The following is a 21047-nucleotide window of genomic DNA, read 5'->3' on the forward strand; positions in this document are numbered from 1 at the left end:
TTAAAAAAACACATCAAAAATACAGTAGGAATGTTAAATTATTAATCTCGATGATGATAGTAGTCATCGAAACAAGCCAACATTTTATCATATATGTGATTTGTTCAGTTTGTGTAAAGTAATATTGATTGAACTGAAGGTTTAGGTATTCTATTTGTGTATGTATGGATGGATGTGATTGTGCTTAATAATGTACAACTGTTTGTTGTTTGTATAACGATACTAATTTCATTTTAAAATTTGTGCTTTGTTCAATTTTTTCTTTGTCTCGATCATTCATATGAACAACTAATGAAAACAAGTTTATTTAGAATCAGTTAATTTTAATGAGTGTTTTACAAAATAAACACATTAAACAAATAATTTTTTTAATAGTTAAGATCATAAGTCAATTGAAGCTAAACCACCATGAAAAACCTGGAAGCACTGGACGGCTGTTTTGTCCTATTGTGGGACTCCACAGCAGTGCGTGTCAACGATCCCGCCTTGCGAGATTCGAACCCAGAACCCATCGGTCTCGTACGCGAATGCTAAACCACTAGACCACTGATCCAGCATCCAACGATGTTAATGTCTAACTTCAACTAATCCACGAAAGAATGAGAGTTTGTGGAGATTGTATTAATTTGGTAATAATCATTATTTGCTCACTAGTCACTGGCTTCAAGATAGATTTCCTAGAGTTCTAGTGAGAAGCCGTGACCAGTAGGGTTCAACTGTGTCTATTATGAGGCCAATACTTACTGAAGACAATGGTGGACGGTCGCGCAATATCGTGGATTGGTTGAACTTAGACATTAACATCGTTGGATGCCGGCTCAGTGGTCTAGTGGTTAGGTATTCGCGTGCGAGATCGATGGGTTCTGGGTTCCAATCTCGCAAGGCAGGATCGTTGATACGCACTGTTGTGGAGTCCCACAATAGGACAAAACGGCCGTCCAGTGCTTCCAGGTTTTCCATGGTGGTTTAGCTGTAATTGACTAATGAATTCAAATATTAGATTAGTTTTTAATTGATATCCATTGAGAATTATCAGCTTACAACTATTTACTAATAATAAAATGTAAATATAAAATCTATTCAGTGTATAAATGATCGTAATAAACCGAAACAGTAAATAAATATTTTTCTTTCCTACAATTTACTCTTACAGTTAGTTTACAGTAATTGTTTCAAATATCCAGTAAATGTTGTTAATATTACTGATTTCAAATACAACACAAACGGTACAAATTTCAGAAAAAATATTTTTTCGCATTCGTTTTTGACAAAAAATAATGTTTTATAGGTTTCCGAACATTTTTCTGATATCGTTAATATTTAATAAGGGGTCGCGAAAAATTTAAGGGATTGTCACGTAAGGAAATGTTGTTATTCTCATTATATCATGAAATATTCATCCACTTCAACAATTTCATTTGCCAGCGTTATTATTATTATTATTATTATTATTATTATTATTATTATTATTATTATTATTATTATTATTATGAATGTGTAACATAAATTAATTATTTTATTAGTGATGTGTTATGCTTAGTAATATATATTTTAAAGGTCCAGACACTGCCTCTATCTCGATGCATGATATCGGCTGGTGTAAGAGTATGTTCAGAGAAAGATAACAGCGATCAAACAAAAATGTGGTATCACCGTATAAAGTTATTGACTGTTGGTCTGAGCTATGTTATTGAGTGCAGACTACTTAGTTGGGGTCTGAGCGATTATTGTAATCAATATTTGGAGATGTTCAGTGACGTAGTTTAAAACAGTTTCCTGAGAGGCAAATACATCCACTCTTGATCTTCTCTTAGAACCCAAGTTTCGAACTTATCTTAAAACTTTTATTCCGCGAACTCATTCCTTAAACTTTTTACTACCTACTCCTGAAAATACTTAGTCCTAGATTTATTCAAAACACTGTTCGCAAAGAGTGAATGACGTTAAGATTAGGCATAATGTACTAGATAATAAAAGGGTCAAGTTAATGATTGAATTAGTAGATGTTCATCGACGGGGATAGTTGAGAAACCATTGAGTTATAGATTCAAGGCCAACTTCAACTAATTTTGTTCGACATCCAATTATCTTTTTTACACTTGGAATTTGGCTTAAATCAGAGTACTCGCATCAACATTTGATTATCTATTTACACTAATAATAATGGTAATGATAATAATAGACGTATTTTGAGTGAATTAAAATCGCATTACCAATATATATTACGTATTTCTTGTTGTTGAAAACTTACATTTCTGTGTTACTTTGCTTAGATTTGACAGTAGTAAATAAATACACGATCCAATCATAGCATAAAATTAACAGGAATAGTAGCGCCGATATAATAATTGTTAAACCTGCTGCTATATAAGGGACTCTGAAACTATTCGTTGCTTCGTACAGGAGAGCTAAATCAAGGTAAATAAAAGAAATGTAACAACATAAAGTTCGACAAAAATAGTAAGTAAAATGAAGATAATTAATTATTTGTACACTATTGATATAATAATGATGAGACGTATATGACCGATAGTTGTTCTATGACCTTCATTACTGTTATGTCTGAGCGGTAAATACTGAAGATACTAACTTTCTATGATTAACATGTGAACATCGGACGATAAACGGAGGATGTCAAGCATGAACGAAGCTCTATTTCGAAAATGATGCGTGCGGCGAGTGACAATAAGATATGATTAGCCATTGAGCGAAAACAAGCTAGTATTAAGTATATATACTATCGTTATATGTAGGAGATTGATTTCAATGTAATTCTACTCGGATTTGTCACTGACTGCTCTATATTTCATGTCGACAAATTGTAGTTTTAATCTCGTGTCTGATTCTCAATTGTCGATCAAATTTTGTGTATGTGCGTACACGTGATCTAGTGTATTCAATCATATTATCTAGTCAATTTCCTTGTATATTGAAAGAGTGCCTAGTCCAATCAAATGCTATCGTATTTCTTAGTAGGTGACAATCTTTTATTGTTTTTACCATCAAAACAATAAGTGAAGGTTTTAGGAACTTCAAAGAAATATACTAAAATTGGTAACAAATTTATTAATTAACCAACCTGTTGTAACGCAACGAGTATGATAGAAATTAGAACTTTTGTAACTATTTTCCGGATTATTGTTGTTAAAAGAGTTTATTATATCTCTGTATTCCTGGTATTGTGAGCTTCCGTTGGACCTATTAATCAGTGTTATTCGTTCTCTTATTTATTAATTATTGGTAATTAAGTATCCACTGTTTGCTCCGTTCTCTGTCGCTTATCCCACGACTGTAGGTAAAACATACTTGGGATGCGGTCTAGCCTCATAACTCATGTGTATAAACTAACTGGTGATTGATATCAATACACTGGGTGACTGAAACATAATTATAGAAGCTTGAATGCTATCCTCTTTTTGGACCCATAGTAGACTCATAATAGAAAAAGGGTATACATTCTGGACTAATAGAATTTAAGGTTATTTTCTACTAAACTTGCAAGTCTATGCATAATTGGTCAAAGCATATGACGCCAGACGATACCCTATGTATTATACGGGGGGTAGAATAGTTGCAATCTGTAATATGAATGTGATGTATAAGATATGGCAAATAAGTGTGAAGGAAGGGTTGACTATCAGACCTTTCTTTGAAGTACCCACGTCCACATGTATGTCATAATGAGCGCGGACGCAATTTTATGTACTTCTGATGTATATATACCGAATAAATGCCATAGACAGAGAGAGAAAGGAAGAATAGACAGTCTACCCTATAAACATATAGAGAGACGACTATAAACTTATCTAAGAGTGCTTCTGACTAAGTGTATGCTACGATGTGCATCAATGTAAGTTTATGTTCCTCCGGTATTCATATAACGTATAAGGTGTCGCAAATACGTAAAAAGGGATTGCTCACCATCAACAAAACGAGCTAATATGCCTATATGTGCGCTATAGGATGAAAACCTGTCACCGTCACGCATATAAGGTATACTAATCTCATGTGGTTGCGACTTCTGTGCACCAAGACCCAAGTTCATCGACTTCCCAATGAAAACATGTATATATGGCGAGTATATGTAACTGGCAAACTCGACGAATTCAGTGTAAAATGTGATTGATAGACGAACCCACCAATAATAAGGGAAACGCCCACCACCACATCAACTCCTTTTGACCTTGTACGACTGTATCTCTTTATTAACCAATCACAGTTTAATGTTCATTGTAAAACAATATTGGCTTGTTGACTCATTTTTCCTATTCTCTAGCTACTGTTTGGTATGTTATTTGTCTCTGTTTTTCTCTGTATTAATAGACCGTACTGTTTGTTTGTACGCTAACGATGTTAATTTATGTTTTAGAAACAGATAAAGTTTATATAGCCAAATAGCTTACTTGTTCTAACTTTGGCTAAACCAAGACTCTGTACTCGACAGTCTAGAGATTAGCTTAGAGTTGAATCTGTGGGAAATTGTTTCCTACATTCAGCATAGCTCTCAACAACGGGTTCGAAGCCTTAAAAGATCTATTCACCAAATAGGAAATTATTAAGGAGGACAACTGGAATGGGATCATCGTCGTCGTCGGTTACAACGTAGAACTTCGTACGTACGTACATCAGTTCGAGTTGCCACACAGATGCAGTGGTCGATTCAAATCCCGTAGTGGTAGAGGTAATAAAAGTATAAGCAGCAATCGGAAACATCAGGGTTTGGAGATGTTATTCAAGGAGTATAATCCAGTGAAATAAATTTGGGAAGAGAAAAAAGAGACACGGAGGAATCAGGAGATTAGAATTTGAGAGAACACAAAGAGTGGATGCACCTGCGCCATTGCAAACGATTTTGAGCCATGTCATTCAGGGTCTCTAACTATCGGTTGCTATCATCTCGCGGTCCCCAACCAGGTAGTCTACACCTACCAGCATGACTCAGTCCACTTTCCAGTGACTTCATGGACTTGTGCCATGTTTTGGTCTGGCCTCCCCTAACTTTCTTCTAATCTACACCTATACCACTGAACATCGCACGTCGAGGCAGTCGGTTGTTGAGCATACGTAACACGTATCCCAGCCATCTCGACTGATGAAGTTTCACCACTTCATCAATTGATTTGCCATCCTTACCTAGTACCCGTTTCTTAACAACTGCGTTACTTACCCGATGGTCCCAGGATATACGAGCAATATTTCGAAGACACCTATGATCAAATACTAGTAACCTACGGATATCCTCTACTCTTACCGGCCACGTTTCACTGCCATAAAGTAGGACGGAACGAACTGCTGCGCAGTAAACACGTTCTTTGGTTGGTAGACGGATATCTCGCCTACGCCATAAATGACGCAAGTTGGCAAAAGCTAGTCGAGCCTTCTGCATCCGTGTTGAGATTTCGTCACACACCAGACCACAAGGGCTGATGAGACTTCCAAGATAAGTGGAGCGGTCGACACACTCAACTACTTCACTCCCTATCATTAGTTCGGGTGTCAATGCAACCCAATCCTTAAGCAACATTTTGCATTTCGAGGAGGATAATCGCATCCCGAACATGCTTGCATTGTTGCTTAGAGTGGTCAGAAAACTCCGCATTTTGTCAGCGTCTTCACCAAATAAAACTATGTCATCGGCATATTCCAAGTCAACAACAAGTGAATCTCCCGGCATAAGTTCAAACCCTGGAAATCTAGACGAGGAAATTTATATCTCTAAAAGTACGTCGACCACAAAGTTGAACAAGAATGGAGAGAGTGGACAGCCCTGACGAACACCACTTGAGGTAATCAATTCTGATGACAGTTCGCCATAAGCTCTCACTCGACCAGTTGTGTTCGAGTAGAGAGCCTTTATAAGGTTAATGTACTTCTTTGGTACTCCTTTCAGTGACAAACACAACCATAGAACCTCACGATCAACAGAGTCGAATGCCGCCTTAAGGTCGAGAAATACTACCATTGTGGGACGTCTGAACGTGTGTCTGTTTTCTAGAACCTGACGTAGTGTGAATATCTGGTCTATACAACCACGTCCAGGTCGAAAACCAGCCTGATTTTCTCTAGTCTGCTCTTCACGAGATTTAGTTAGGCGTCGAAGTATTATTGAAGCTAATATTTTAGACACTATATTAGTCTAACTGATTCCTCTGTGATTGTCACAAGGGGACTTTCGTCCTTTCGTATAGACTGGCACAATCAGTGATTGAGACCAGTCAGATGGGATCATGTCCAGTTCCCAAATTCTACCTAAGACCTCAGTTAATCTCACTGCTAATACTGAACCACCATCCTTAAAAATCTCAGAATAAACCTGAGTAAGCCTGCTGCTCTCTCTCGCTTCAGATTTCTTATGGCTTTTTCAACTTCGTAAAGAGACGGAGGACCTATATTAACTTGCCATTCTGGTTGACTGGAGATCGTGGGAAACCAAAGTGTGGCTGAAGGCCAGTTGAACTGATCCCTAAAGTGTTCTGCCCATCGATCCAATCTCCTGGATTGAGAATGTATAATATGTCCATCTTTCCCTGAGATTGTTTCGCTAACAGTCGGGTTCCTAATACCGGTTTCCTTAACAAGTCTGAACAATCGTCTGCTATTACCTATTGCCGCTGCCTTTTCCATCTCTCTTGCTTTCGCTACCCACCACTGTTCACGATCATTGCGTGGACTTCTTGTTAGTTTGCGCTTAAGCTGACTCCGCTCTTCATTATGTTCAGAGCCAGGTGGAATGAGTTTCCGAGGATCTATCAGTACGATAGATGCTGCTGAGATCCAGTGTTGATCTCTAACCTTGTGGTTTACCTTACTAGCAGATATCACTGCTGTTTCCACAGCTTTTCGGATATCATTCCATGCTGCCTCGGGATGGGCATCACATATATGGCTGCCTAACTGTTTTCCTAGTTGTTCCTGAAATATACTCTTAGCTTGACTATCATTAAGTAGGACCCTAAGGTTTCCTTGCAGCGTCTTTCCTACGTCCAGTAAGACGCAGGAAAATACGCGCTCGCACTAGAGCATGATGTGAATTTAAGCATGTGCTCCAGAATGAGCGACAGTCTTCTGTCGAGCCCCTCCATCGGTGGCTGATAGCGATGTGATCTATTTGGGTCCAACGTTGGGACGAATTAGTGGTCAAAGAACCATTAACTTTAACGTGTCCGAAGGCTTTCAGCCTCAAGAACCATTATCATAAGGAATGGATCTCTATCGATAACCTGACGAAGATTTAAAAGAGGAAGAACAAAAAGACACCCATTAACGACAGCTGAACAAAAACAGAGAAAGTCAAGGCATAAGCTAATACACGGAAACAAATAAAAGAGTGGAGAGGAGCATTAAAGCCGACAAGCAGAAATACGTGGAAGAGCTCACAACGACATCGGAAAAAGCTCCAACAGAAGGAAATATCAAACAGCTATATGACTCAACGAATAAACTAGCAGGAAAATATAGTAAAACAAAGAGATCGATCAAGGACAAAGAAGACAATACAATCACTGAAATTCAAGAACACAGGAACAGATGGATAGAACAATTCGAGGAACTCTTGAGTAGGCCAGCTCCATTGAACCCAACGGACATCGAAGCAACACACACAGATCTTCCTATAGATGTCACTCCACCAACCATCGGATAGATCAGAATGGACACCAGACATATCAAGATTGGGAAAGCAGCTGAACCTCACAATATGCCACGTGAAGCTCTGAAGTCAGACATTGCACTAACTGCAAACATGCTCCACATTCTATTGAGGAAGATTTGGGAGGAAAAACAAGTGTCACCGACAGACTGGAAAGAAGGACACCTCAACAGTGTTGCTGAACCAGATGAAAGACTGGGTACACGACCAACTTCGAGATCAACAGGATGGATTCCGTAATGATCAGTCGTGCACAGACCAATTCGCAACACTATGGCTGATTATCGTTGAACAATCAGTTGAATGGAACGCGTCACTATACATCAACTTGCTTGACTATGAGGAATCAGTTGACAGTGTGGATACGAAAACATTATGGAACCCTCATTGACACTATAGAGCACCTGAGAAGATTGTCAATAGCATAAGGAATTCATACGACAGACTACATTGCAAAGTGGTGCATGGTGGACAGCTGACAGATGCACTCAAGTAAGGACCAGACAAGGCTGTCTACTCTAACGCCTTCCCTTTCATCTGGCGGTTGATTGGATTATGAAGACCTCAACATGTGAAAAGAAGTACGGAATAAAATGGACAGTTGGAAATCAACTGGACGATTTTGACCTGGCCCTTCTATCTCATACACACGAATAAATCCTGGTCAAGACAAACAGTGTAGCAGTAGTCTCTGCATTAGTAGGTCTCAACATACACCTGGGAAAAAGCAAGATCCTCAAATACAACACAGAGAACACCAACCTAATCACACTTGATGGAGAAACTCTGGATGGTGTGGAATTTTTCACGTATTTGAGTAGCATCATCGACGAACGTGGAGGATGTGATGCATACATGAAGGCAAGTATTGTCAAATCAAAGGCCGCATTCCTACGGTTAGAAATCATATGGAACAAGCCAACATCAAAGGAAAACCAAAGAACACACTGCATCGAGAATTGGAAACATACACCAAAAGTATGAATAGCGAATTGATACAACTGGAAAGGAGTGCCTAGGACCGAGTTGGATGAAGGATGCTGGTGAGAGGCCTATGCTCCTCCACGAGGGGTAACAGGCGTAAGTATGTTTGAAATATATATTTGTCGAAATGACCTATCTCAAAATAAATCCTTTAGATCACTTTGTTATCAAAATGAATGGTGTAGATTGGTGATGAATTTATTCCACATTGAAAAACGTTAGGGTGGTTGTAAAGTAAAAATGAGCAAGAAACTTATTTTCCAACTAACAAGTGTTTAAGTGTTATAAATGATGTAGAAAATTTCAGACGTAAAATATTGTCTGATTTGAACATTATAAAATATCACATATATATGGTTGAGGTGTTATTTATTATGTGTAATTTTTAAAAGTAATCTTCATTATATGCTGAAGATAAATAAACATTGAATATTTATTTCACAATAGTTTTGGACTCTCTTTAACGATATGTAATGATATCTCCATCCGGGATCGGGACTTAAGACCTTCAAGTATAATATCAAGCACAAAAGCCTGATATCACTACTTTGAATATCAGTCAACATTATTCTCAATATAGTTCAATACATATTTCAATCTCATCAATGAGTTACTGGTTTACTCTCGTCTCATACTTGGTTGACTGTATGGAGGTTACAGTTTCTCACTAGAATACCATATTGCCCATCTTCGTCATCAAGTGGATGTCTTGAAAATAATGAGAGGAGTAGTATGCATAAAAATAATTGTATATCCACAACTAACACCTACCTATAGCACTGTGAGTTTATGGAGAAGAAATATCTTAAAATCACATACATGTCTTGTATTTCATGATACCATTTCTCTTTTTGAATCAAAATATCATGGAAGACAAAATACAGAATAACATAAAGTAATACTTTGTTATCTTGAAATGAGTCTCCTTTTATATTTCATTTCTTAAATGTTGTTTTTATATTAAGGTCACCAGCTTAGAGCGTTTTATGCTTTCCATTACCCGATATATTTGTTAGTAATCAAAAGACAATAGAATTTCCTGAAACTAGGATTTGAACACATTTCTCAATTGGAATAGTTTTAAAATATCTTAGCAACTATATCGTGTTAAGATAAGCCTTGTTTCTATTTAAAATTAAAGGTATAAACTATTGAATTTAATTAAGTATTTATTTAGAGTTATTTCAATCGAATAAGATGTATTATTTTAAAAACAATTAAATTATGTCTTTGTTTTATTGTTAAATACACAATAAATGAAATCAAGTGTTTGTTTAATGATCTAGAAATACAGAATAGAATTTAAGAAAGAAAAATAATAATATATGATTGTTAAAAGACTAGATACATTGCATAATGTGTGAAATAATGTTGAGGTTGAATATGAATGAACATTTGATGAGTGCTATTTTGAAACACAAATGGTACCTATGATTATGTTACAGTCTATTTCATATTGTATCTGTTTATATTTCTGTGTAAAATTGTACAATTATTTCACGAAATATAAAAAAAAATATAAACTAATTGTATTGTAAGGGATGATAATGCTACTTGGTTTCTCAAACTGAAATAATACCTCTAGCCGTTGTATATAGAAAATGATCTTAAAGCCGAGTACACGGATGGTTACCAAGTTGTACACGTAGTCATCCAAGGTAAAAATATTCATGATAATACATTCGTGTCACATATGATTGTAGATTTAATAATCTTTAATGGAGATTGACTTAAGAATATTTCGCCATTAGCCATATACGAGCAATAATATTAAAAATACTGTAACACAGGTTTTAACCCAGGTCTGCATACCTCAGTTTCGGAGGATATTGTTATCAACTCTCAAGGCAGTAAGCAACTGAAAATTTTTCTCAGAATAAACTTCATTGACTGAAAACCATCAATTATAACCACACATTTCAATGTGTTCATATTTATCAATTACTGGGTAGTACTATGTAGTCTGCTTAGCGTGTTTAACCAGGCTGCATAGTATGGGACGGAAACTTGGAGAACTACGAAAGCCATCATCTAGAAGATACAAGTGTTTATTAACAGTTGCCTACGCAAAATACTTCGGATACGTTTGCCAGACACTATCAGTAACAACCTACTGTGGGGGAGAACAGACCAGATTCCAGCGGAGGGAGAAATCAGGAAGAAGCGCTGGAAGTGGATAGAACACACATTGAGGAACGCACCCAACTGCGTTACAAGGCAAGCCTTCACTTGGAATCCTCAAGGCAAAAGGAGAAGAGGAAGACCAAAGAACACATTACTCCGAGAAACAGAGACAGACATCAGAGGAATGAACAAAAATTGGATAGAACTAGAACAGAAGGCCCAGAACTGTTTAGGTTGGAGAATGCTGATTGGCGACCTATGCTCCAGGCGCAAGTAAGTAAATAAGTAGTACTATGTAGCCTAATCAAAATTGATAAAATTTTATTGCTGAAGTCCACTCTAGCGTTATTAAAGTAATCGACTTGACATTAAAGGACACTTCAATGACAAATGAATAGAAAGTATTTTTCAATCATATATATTTTAAACTTTCTGAGAATATCTTACAATTCAAAGATGAAATTAACGTACCAGCTAATGGAGCACCCAATGCACTGGATATACCACGACTTAATGTTATTAAACCAACAGCTGTAGTAAGTTCATCCATTCCAACTAAATCATATAATATAATTGTACTAAGAGTGGAAAAAACACCTTGACAAAAAAGAAAATAACATAACAAAGCGTTTAAAAGCAATCAACAAAAAGTCTTAAAGAAACTCTCTTCAATAAAATTCAAGTCCTACTGTTTCTCTTATAAAGATCTATTTTTAGATGTTATATGTTGAATTTATAAAATGTTTTAATTTGAAGAAAATGATTTTTCTTTTTTAAAGAAATATTACTTATTATAGTATTAAATGAAATAAGGAATAATCTACAACAACCTGTATATGTTTATTAGATACCTTGTTTCATATATTGAAGAGCTCAAATTTACTTAATAATAAGTAATAGTGAGGTTAGACACAAGGTATTAGGGAAATGATGGTTGTAAATCTTCATAGACTGAGATCGTTGGGCCACGTCTTACGTATGCCTGAACACCGGCTACCACGACGCACAATGTTGACTAGTGTTGGAAATGGTTGGAAGAAAGTTAGGGACAGCCAAACCAAAACGTGGCATCAGTGCTTGAAGTAACTAACTTCTAATCTGAGCCATGTTGTTAGATGCAGACTACTTGGTTGGGGTCCGCGAGACTATTGTAACCAATGTTTGGAGACTCTGGGTGACATGGCTCAGAATCGATCACAATGGCGTAGGTGTATATACTTTTTCTTCCCTTAAACTATGGGATTAAAATTATTTCATATCTTTCTTTCTACGAACTAATTCTTTCTTCCTGTACTATATCCTTACATAAAATCTTTCCTTTATATATTACACCATTGAGTTAACTGTTTCTATGAATCCGATGTTCGTCTTGCTGTGCTAATGAGGTGTGGCGACTTGGACCGATGCATGTATGTGCCTGGTCCTACGTTGTAACTGACTGACTGACATAATAAGATTCTTGGCAAACGTTCATCATCGAGAAATAAATCTAGTCAACTAAATTGAAATAGATTATTTGAAGCATAATCAAGAATGATCAATGTTCAATTAATTAATATTTCATAGCATTTTATAATGAAAAATTAATCTTGTATTACAAAAATAAAATTAACAAGAATACAGTGATACACACAATAAAATAAAGAAACGTCTTTTTTCTTCTTTAGAAGATAGGAATAATTTTATAACGTACCAGTCAAAAAACCGTAGAATCCAAATGAAGTAGCCATGCTGATAAACGTTGTAAAAACAGGCATTAAACATACAAGTAGTCCAAGTAAAAATTGTGTAATAGATTGCATAATTAATGGAGAAACAAATGATAAACTGCTTAACCACGCAACAAGTAATCGTCCAATAATACTTGAAACACCTATTATATAATAAGTAAACGAATTTCTATATACATATATGGAATATTTAACATAATGAATATTAAATTTTCACAGTTCAATATAATTTTATATATTAGAAATAAACAGAACTTTTTTTGAAAATCCTTATAGTTGTTTCCATGCTATATCGAATACTCAAAATGAAGCTATTTCAAACTAAAATTTAATTAGATAGATAGTTCCAAGGTGTATCAGTAATCTCAAACGAGATACAGTCTCGTGATCATCATGTTTCGATGAGTACTTACGAGAAGTCACAAACCAAGTTTGATTTTACAATGTTACTCTAGTTGATATTAGTCAGTGGTGTGAATCGTTTATGAATTACGACTTTTTTACTCATGATGAGAGATCTATATCCATTAAATGTAGAGAAAAGTGTTGCTTCTAATAAATTTACAGTACATTCAAAATATACTAAGTAACTCAGTGATTAATAGATATTTACTACGATTCAGCATCCAGAAACTATCCATCCATCCTTAGGAATATATATGTATGCACGGTTAGGGAAACAAGAGAAATCAAATTATTTTGTACATATGTTGGCAAAAAAAAGTTTTTTCTTAATTAACAGGAAGTGATGACAAACGAAAACAAATAACCTAAGACGAACATTAATTTGTGAAATGAATTATTATTATTATTATTATTATTTATTTGTATAAACAGACAGCTTTAGTTAAGTTTTTTTTCATTCGGTGGTGATAACTATACAATCATCACAGGTCAGAGATGTGATGAAATGGACATGAAATACATAACTTGCATGATGTTTAACAGATTAATGACTATGATTCATTTTAAAGGTGACTTTCATGATTAACTTATATTAGTTGGTAGATTATGTCAAGTCAGAGAGGATTTGATACCTCTTGTATCATGGTTTGCATTTACTAAACAGTGGAAGCCCACAATCTTAAAACCTTTAACCAAGGTTTGATTTGATAATTTTGAATAAGTTGAGCATTGGTTAGATTGTTATAAATATATTATTTATTTAAAACCTTTAAGTCTCAGAGAACATGATCTCGTGTGAAGTATGGTGAGTGTTCACTATACAATAATTTCAAATGGCATCGTAACGGGTTAGTTCTCCAAATTAATATTAATTAGTGGTGAGAACCATGTCTAAAACATATAACATCTCCATACGACCTCGTAAATAAATGTATAGGATAATAATACAACAGCTATATTGATTACTGTCATTTTTCATGATATTTTAAATTTATTGTTTTATTATTAAATTCGGTTCATGATCTCAATCAAAAACTAAATTCTTTTTTATTGATTTCTGAGGTTTTCTGTATAATTAGTTTTATAGTTTCGTCGGATTTTCTGCAATCTAATATTTTGACCAGTATTAGACAGTAGTCAGTAATTCATTATGTAATAATATATAAAGGTATTATGAGAGAAAAATGTAAATTATAGTGTAGTTAACAAATAAAACACTTTAAAAAAACTACTCACCCATAATCGATAAAAAATAAGACGACAGTTTAGTAGATATGCCATAAACTGAAGCAAAATCACTAACATAAATCAATGGAACATACATACCTTGATTGATTATTTTGTACAAACCAATCAATAATAGGTCGTACATTTGAAAATAATGAAAATATTTAAAAAAAACAATAAAAATAATATCGATTTGATTAACAGGTCATAGTATAAAATAATGGTATTGAAATGTTAAATAAATAAGTAAGTAGAAAGTGATAAGTATCAGAAGGGGTTTTGTGGAAATTGTAGTAATTTCAGTAGTTGAAATCATGAGTCAACTGAAGCTAGACCACCATGGAAAAACTGGAAGCACTAGACGAGATTGATAGAACCTGAGTTCCAATCCCACAAGGCAGGGTCGTGGATGCGCACTGCTAAGGAGTCCCACAATAGGACAAAACGGCCGTCCAGTGCTTCCAGGTTTTCTTTCTATGATGGTCAAGCTTCAATCGACACATGATCTCAACTATTAAAAGTGATAATTACATTAAGAAAGTCACTTAAGTAATCATTGATTTTCAATGAACTGATTGATCACTGATGAATGATTTAAGACAAATAGTAAATCTCTATTAATGACAAATGTATCTTAGCTAGTGCACAATTAGCTTGGTTGTCAATACAATACATTGATGTATTAAATGTGTGTCTTAAAAGAATAAAAAATAGAATTTCAAAAATCTGTTACATGGTTTGCAGTGTCGGTTACTATGTCAAACCAATATACCTACCTTATTCTAGCTTCTAGACAGGTCAATTTATCCATTCTTCTTGAGTCACGTTTTAACCTTGTTAGTTATTCACTTATCAACCCTGAATGTTTTTATGTGAGCGCATGTGTGTGTACACTCCTTATCCTATCCATCACATGTCTGTAACTTAATTTTATCTGGCTATAAATATTGATTAACGCTTGATCAAATGGAGTTAGCTTATATGCCTTCTCCAATGCACGTTCTTTCGTTTCGCTTCGCTTCATTCGCTGCGATTCTCTGATTGTCTGTTCCAACCAACAGGTGTACTAAATATACGTATTCAAACATCCATTCTCGTATTTGACTTATTTAATTCCATTATTCACTAACGCGATTAGATCAATAATTATATATGAGGATTGATGATATGTATATTTCAATAGCGATCAACACACGATCCAATTGGAGTCGGATCACGGGCCACTAATGGTTATAATGATAATAGCATTTCGAAGACAGAGCCTACAACCTATTGGATTTTAAAAAATAACTTAAAAGAAGGTTGATATACCATGGTAGTTGGCATAAGGTTAATTTGAGAAAAAAAGGCTGAGGGTAGCGAAATCAAGACATCCAATCAATTCATGAAGTTACTGTTCGACCCCCCACACACACAGGTGCAGACTTCTAGATTTGACTTCATAAGATAACTGTAGCCTACAACCTACAGTTATAACACGAAGTTGGACAATTTGGGTGTCATGACCAGAAATAGATTGCAGTAGCACAGTCACATCCCAATTCATTTACTTCTATAAATCTTGTGTCTTAATATTAATTTATAGATTTCATTCTTCAGTTTTAGTTGCCTCTTTTGAACTACATTCTGTATGTTCAGATTCCCGTTAATACCATTGTTTTTTTCAATGCATTGATTCCTGCTCATTGTGATACGGAGTGTGACGATATATGTTCGAGGTCTTAGGTTTTTATATGATAAATGATTGAAGACATGGATGCTTTTATGGTTATCAAATGGAAGAAATTTACATTTCAACCTTGTTAAATTTTTACATGTAGATATATAATAAAGATAAATTTCACTTGTGAAAGGAATTAACTTTAAAACTATTGAACATAACGGAGTATTAAATAATTATTCCATGATAGTTTGAAACATTGTTGATTTGATATAAGTTTAAACTAATAGTATCACCTACGAATCTATTTCTTAGAAATTATTCAGTTCACAAAAAGGTGTACACAAAATACAAAGTATGTAACTTACCCAATAAACCAATTAAATTGGAAATCCACAATATTAAATATTTTGGTTTGAATAATAATGATAAGTCTAACATAGTACCTAATACATCCAGTATAGGTTTTAAAGAAACACATTTACAGCATTGAATAAAACGAGTGTATCTTGTAACTTTGGTTAAATCATTAAAATCATTTATGTTTAACTCATCTATAATATCAGCTTCATGTTGATTAGGAAATTCTTTATTTACACGTTTATAGATTGGTTTTTGTTTAACAAGAAAACACGGGCAACAATCCGGTAATTTTTGTGAATAAAATAATGAAGAACATAAACGACAATCACGGAGGCGTCGAATACCAGTTAGACAAAAACCACATAAACAAATATCATCCATCACACTAACATGATCAGTATTATCATCTTCACCATGATCAACATCATCAGCATAGGTTTCATAACGAATATTACCACCACCACCGGTCTCATCATGAATTCTACTATCATAATCAGGAAAACTCTTATGTAGTTTTTCATTTAAACTCTGTTTAGCTGATGGTAATAGAAGACCTCTATTGTCATCATTTGGTAATGGTATACTAGTTAATGAGACAATCATTGATTCTATCCAATTAGATTGTGACTTACAAAATCCTGACTCATGTTCATCACCATCACTAAGTGTACCATAAGAACCCTCAACATGACTATGATCGATAGTATCATTTAATGGAACTGTTAAACATGAATTAGTCATACGATATATATCATTTAATTTGTTTTGCATTTTTCTATCTACATCTCCAGTTGATTTCATTTTAGTAATTGTTGAATAATATTCCTTTGGTATTTGTGGCATTGGATTACCTCTGAAATAAACAGAAAAAGAAGTTGATAAGTGATTTCTAGTAAGCCATTGGAGAACGAACGTATGCATACATATATGTTTTTTTTATATTTTAAGGAAAAAGATAGACAGTGACACAATCAAAACAATAGGATCTTTCAGATTTTGTTCAGTAAGCTATTTTAATTAACATTCTAGTAGAGGGGATTGTGGAGATCGCTGAATTTCGTAGTTCTGTATCGCGGAATGACTTAATTTAGATAGCCATTGAGAGACAAGAAGCACTGTACAGCTGTTTCATTTCAGTATGGAAACCATCATCGATGAAAATTCACGACTCAAGTAGGGATTGAACATAGGATCTACAAATCATTCGATGACATTATCAGACAGGGATGAGGGTTCTAGAATATCAAGTCGGAAAAGTGCAGCGTACATTTCCAACTTACATCAAATAGCCAGTCAACGGTACACTAATTTTATTTACCTATTTTCTCAGCTGATGTTAATTGTGAAGAAAAATTGCTTAAAATTTAACTCACTTTTGTCAACCACCCAAATATTCAGACAAGAAGTTATCATTTAGGGGATCGATGAAATGACATTAAAAGTAAACTTTGAAGTTGGACTGATTAAAAAACCAGCTAGACTATTTTAACAATAAATCGATTCAATAGACTGAAATGTCCCTTTTTCACTATCGAAAACTCATTCAGAAAAAATGAAATAACACGACATAACAGAGAAGCGAACAACGGAAAAATTTTTTTCGCATAAAACGAACCTTAGAAATAGAGTAGTTACTCTCATTTATTATAAATCTAGTGTTCATGATGATATTCGATATTACAGATGTTGAAATAAAATTGATACACGGTAGATACACTGTTGTTGTAAACAATCATCCATATATATACATATATTTTGATAAACTCCATGCTAATTAAGCAAATATGCTGCATTCTGTCAGAATCTTCGAATCTTCACCATTCTGTCACTTAATATTTAGATTAGTATAACTTTTTTTCATTCCCAATTTATTGTTTTACGTTATGTAGTCCTGTTAATATTTCATATGTACCACAAAAATCACAAAATTTGTGTGTGGGCAAAAGATATAATAATGAAACTGTTTTCAGTATTTTTGACCAGCTACAAAGTTATATGAAAAGTATTCTAACTAACAGAGAGCATCTGCTTACTACAAGTATTCTAACAAGATGTAAACAGCTAGAAGAATGGATTTTACTATTCAGATATTACCAATATTCAAAGTCATTATACAAGTTTTGAGGGGAAAAGTGAGAATGTAATTTATGGACGACCTATGTGTGATATTAAAGTGACCGTAAGGATCAAAATGAGGCTATAAGTTAGTGTGAGGAATTAGCATTAAGATTTATAGCTAGAAGTCAGGGTTAAAGATTGGAGTTATGGTTTTCATCACGATCTGATATCAGCTACAATGCTGAAATGTCACTAAGCCGTATGGATAAACGAATTTGGCATCAAAATTGAAGTCTCACTATCTTAAATCTGATTGATTCGTCCATAAATTAAACTAAATAACATAACAGTGGGAGCATTTCATCCACTGAGTGGATTATGCGCATTATTTCAAGTCATTTTTTGCCTGAACGATAGATAGATGATGAAAAGATGGATTATAAACAACCCGAAACCTAGTTTCGATTCAACTTGTCATATTCGGTTGAAATAAAATGTATCAATAATGTTTATCTCACAAATTTTGAGTAATTCCATAGAATTCACATTAGTTTATACTTCTAAAGGCTATTGTGTCTCACCACTGATAAATATCTGATGGAAACATAAATATATATTCTTTTGCTTACAGTTACTGAAAAGAAATACAATCAAGAACAATTTTGATCCATATTTATCACCAAGTACAAGTTAGTATGGTTAACTATGACCGATACTTTTGTTGCGCGAGAAATAATGGAACTACCTTCCTCCATAAACCAAACTATATATAAACTTCTGACCTAATAGTTGAAAACTGAACGCTTTAATCAGCCGACTATCACTCTTCTCAACAATTTTTAGATTCAAATGTAGAATTATAACCTAATACCTATGAATAATAGTGGATTTCCTAAAGATGAATTTTTAACTCATTTGTACTGGTCATTTGACTCTTTCCATTGATGTTTAGGATGGCAATTAACTAGTTTCTTCTTTCACATCTGAATCCTTTGTAGATTGCCTCGATATTGTCATTAGGTCTGAAGCATTTTAGACAGATTTCGATGGTGGCTAGCAGTGGGGTCCTATTTAGAACCAGTCAGCTGGATATACCTCTATCTGAGAGTTTAGGTTCAATCAGGGACTCGACTACATCTTATGAAAACAATCATATTTGTAGAAATATCAAAGAAACTTCAGTGGGATCCTCCACGTTAGGACTGATCGCGGAACCTGTGACTCAAAAACTCGAGGGCACAGATCTACTAATAATGAAACCAAACTTGGATACATTTTGTAGATGATATATATCTTATACTGGGAAGGAAAAAACTCTAGAATACTGATGAAATGATTAAAAACATTTTCGTTGGCATCAAATTCACAAAAGAAGAAAAGGAAGAAAACAGAAAGTTCGTTCTATTCTCAAAGTGGCATGAACTTCAGTCAATTATCAAAATCTTAAAGTTTTCAGTCAATACTTTTAGTACTTATAAGTAGTTAATGTGAACAGCGGAAATTTTGAAGAAAACACCTGAAAAAACCAGCTCTATATATATGTCGGGGATCAAGTATAGAATGCACAAATTCACTTTATTCCTAAGTAGTCAGTCGTTTGGTTTTCCACTTTATTACCATTTTGGATTGTGACATTGTTATTCGTGGAAAATTTATCACTTTCTCTTATTGGTTGCAAAAACTATCATTTCTTATTGTCTTTCCAAAAGAAATAACGAACGAATATTCCGTCACACGTTAAAATCCAATTCTTTCTATAAGGTAAGGGCATTAGTCATTTAGACTCAAATTAAAAATTGGTAAGAATGTATATCAATCCAGATTTTCATAGCTAACAACGTGATAAGCGATGGAGAGGATTTAATTGCAATAATAATGTTAAAGGATTAGATAATGAGGTCGAAAAGGAGGAAATGAGACGAATTAAAAGTTAGGAATGCCAATTAACTAAATACTTAGGAGATAAAAAAATGAATAGTACTACTTTTCGGGACATCACCATACGCCTCCAACCGTGGATGACCACTATTGTGTGGGCTTCAACGAGGAACTCTGGACATAACAATACGGATCAAAACAGTAGTCAATAAATTAGTGAATTTATACTACATCTTGATCTGAACACCACTAAATATTTAATTACTTGCTCGTAAATCAGTCAGCGTTGCTCAACAGAATAAGTGATGGCATGGCATATGTGCAACACAAGTTCTAACCATCTCAGTCAAAGACTGTTTATCGTCTCACTAATCAACTTACCATTTAACATGAGCTTAAACATTAATAAGCCATATTTCACACCTAAAGAGCAAAGCCGAGCAAATTGTTGTGCAGTAGAAACTTCCCAGCTAATTGAAGAAGTTAAAGAGATCGATTACTAGACTCACTACTTATGGTCAAACTAGGGATTGACTCAAACTAATCCCTGAAGCAACATTTCATATTAAGGGGGCAGAAGGATAAAAACGCATCCTAAAATTATTGGATTATTATTCAAAAGGTTTAGGAAACTTTGCACATGTCAGACAAAACTACGTCACCTTTATACTTTAAATTGACAAGTGAATCTTCTAGCAAGGAGTCAAATTCCTAAAACGTAAAATGAAAGTGCTTTTTTCTGAAAGCATATATGTGATAAAATTAAATAAAAAATGCAGAAAGAGGGCAGTCGTAGTGAACACCACTGAACCATGTTTCACCATATTTCTTTCCTCTAATATCTATCATGTATTCAACTTAGTTTTAAAAAGAAATCCACAATAGGTAAACAAAAATAACAATAATGATATCTAGTCAAACAAAATGAACTAGTTAAACTTGACGAAATCTGAAGCAGAAGTAAGAAAGG

At 34.4% G+C, this 21047-nt stretch overlaps 1 protein-coding gene across 1 annotated transcript in view; it reads right to left on the reverse strand.

Annotated features, from left to right (window-relative positions):
- Nucleotides 1–17: 17 nt before the first annotated feature.
- Nucleotides 18–21047, reverse strand: part of MS3_00001781 (uncharacterized protein) — a 47820-nt gene continuing 26790 nt past the window's right edge. The window contains exons 8-13 of the mRNA XM_051209275.1: nucleotides 16147–16994; nucleotides 14128–14217; nucleotides 12450–12629; nucleotides 11228–11353; nucleotides 2252–2408; nucleotides 18–288 (exon numbers count right to left, since the gene is read on the reverse strand). Coding sequence (XP_051074716.1) covers nucleotides 273–288; nucleotides 2252–2408; nucleotides 11228–11353; nucleotides 12450–12629; nucleotides 14128–14217; nucleotides 16147–16994 — 1417 coding nt within the window. The 3' untranslated portion in view covers nucleotides 18–272. The remainder of the gene's footprint in view (nucleotides 289–2251; nucleotides 2409–11227; nucleotides 11354–12449; nucleotides 12630–14127; nucleotides 14218–16146; nucleotides 16995–21047) is intronic.

This window comes from Schistosoma haematobium, chromosome 1 (genome assembly GCF_000699445.3).
Source record: "Schistosoma haematobium chromosome 1, whole genome shotgun sequence".
Taxonomy (NCBI): Eukaryota; Metazoa; Platyhelminthes; class Trematoda; order Strigeidida; family Schistosomatidae; genus Schistosoma; species Schistosoma haematobium.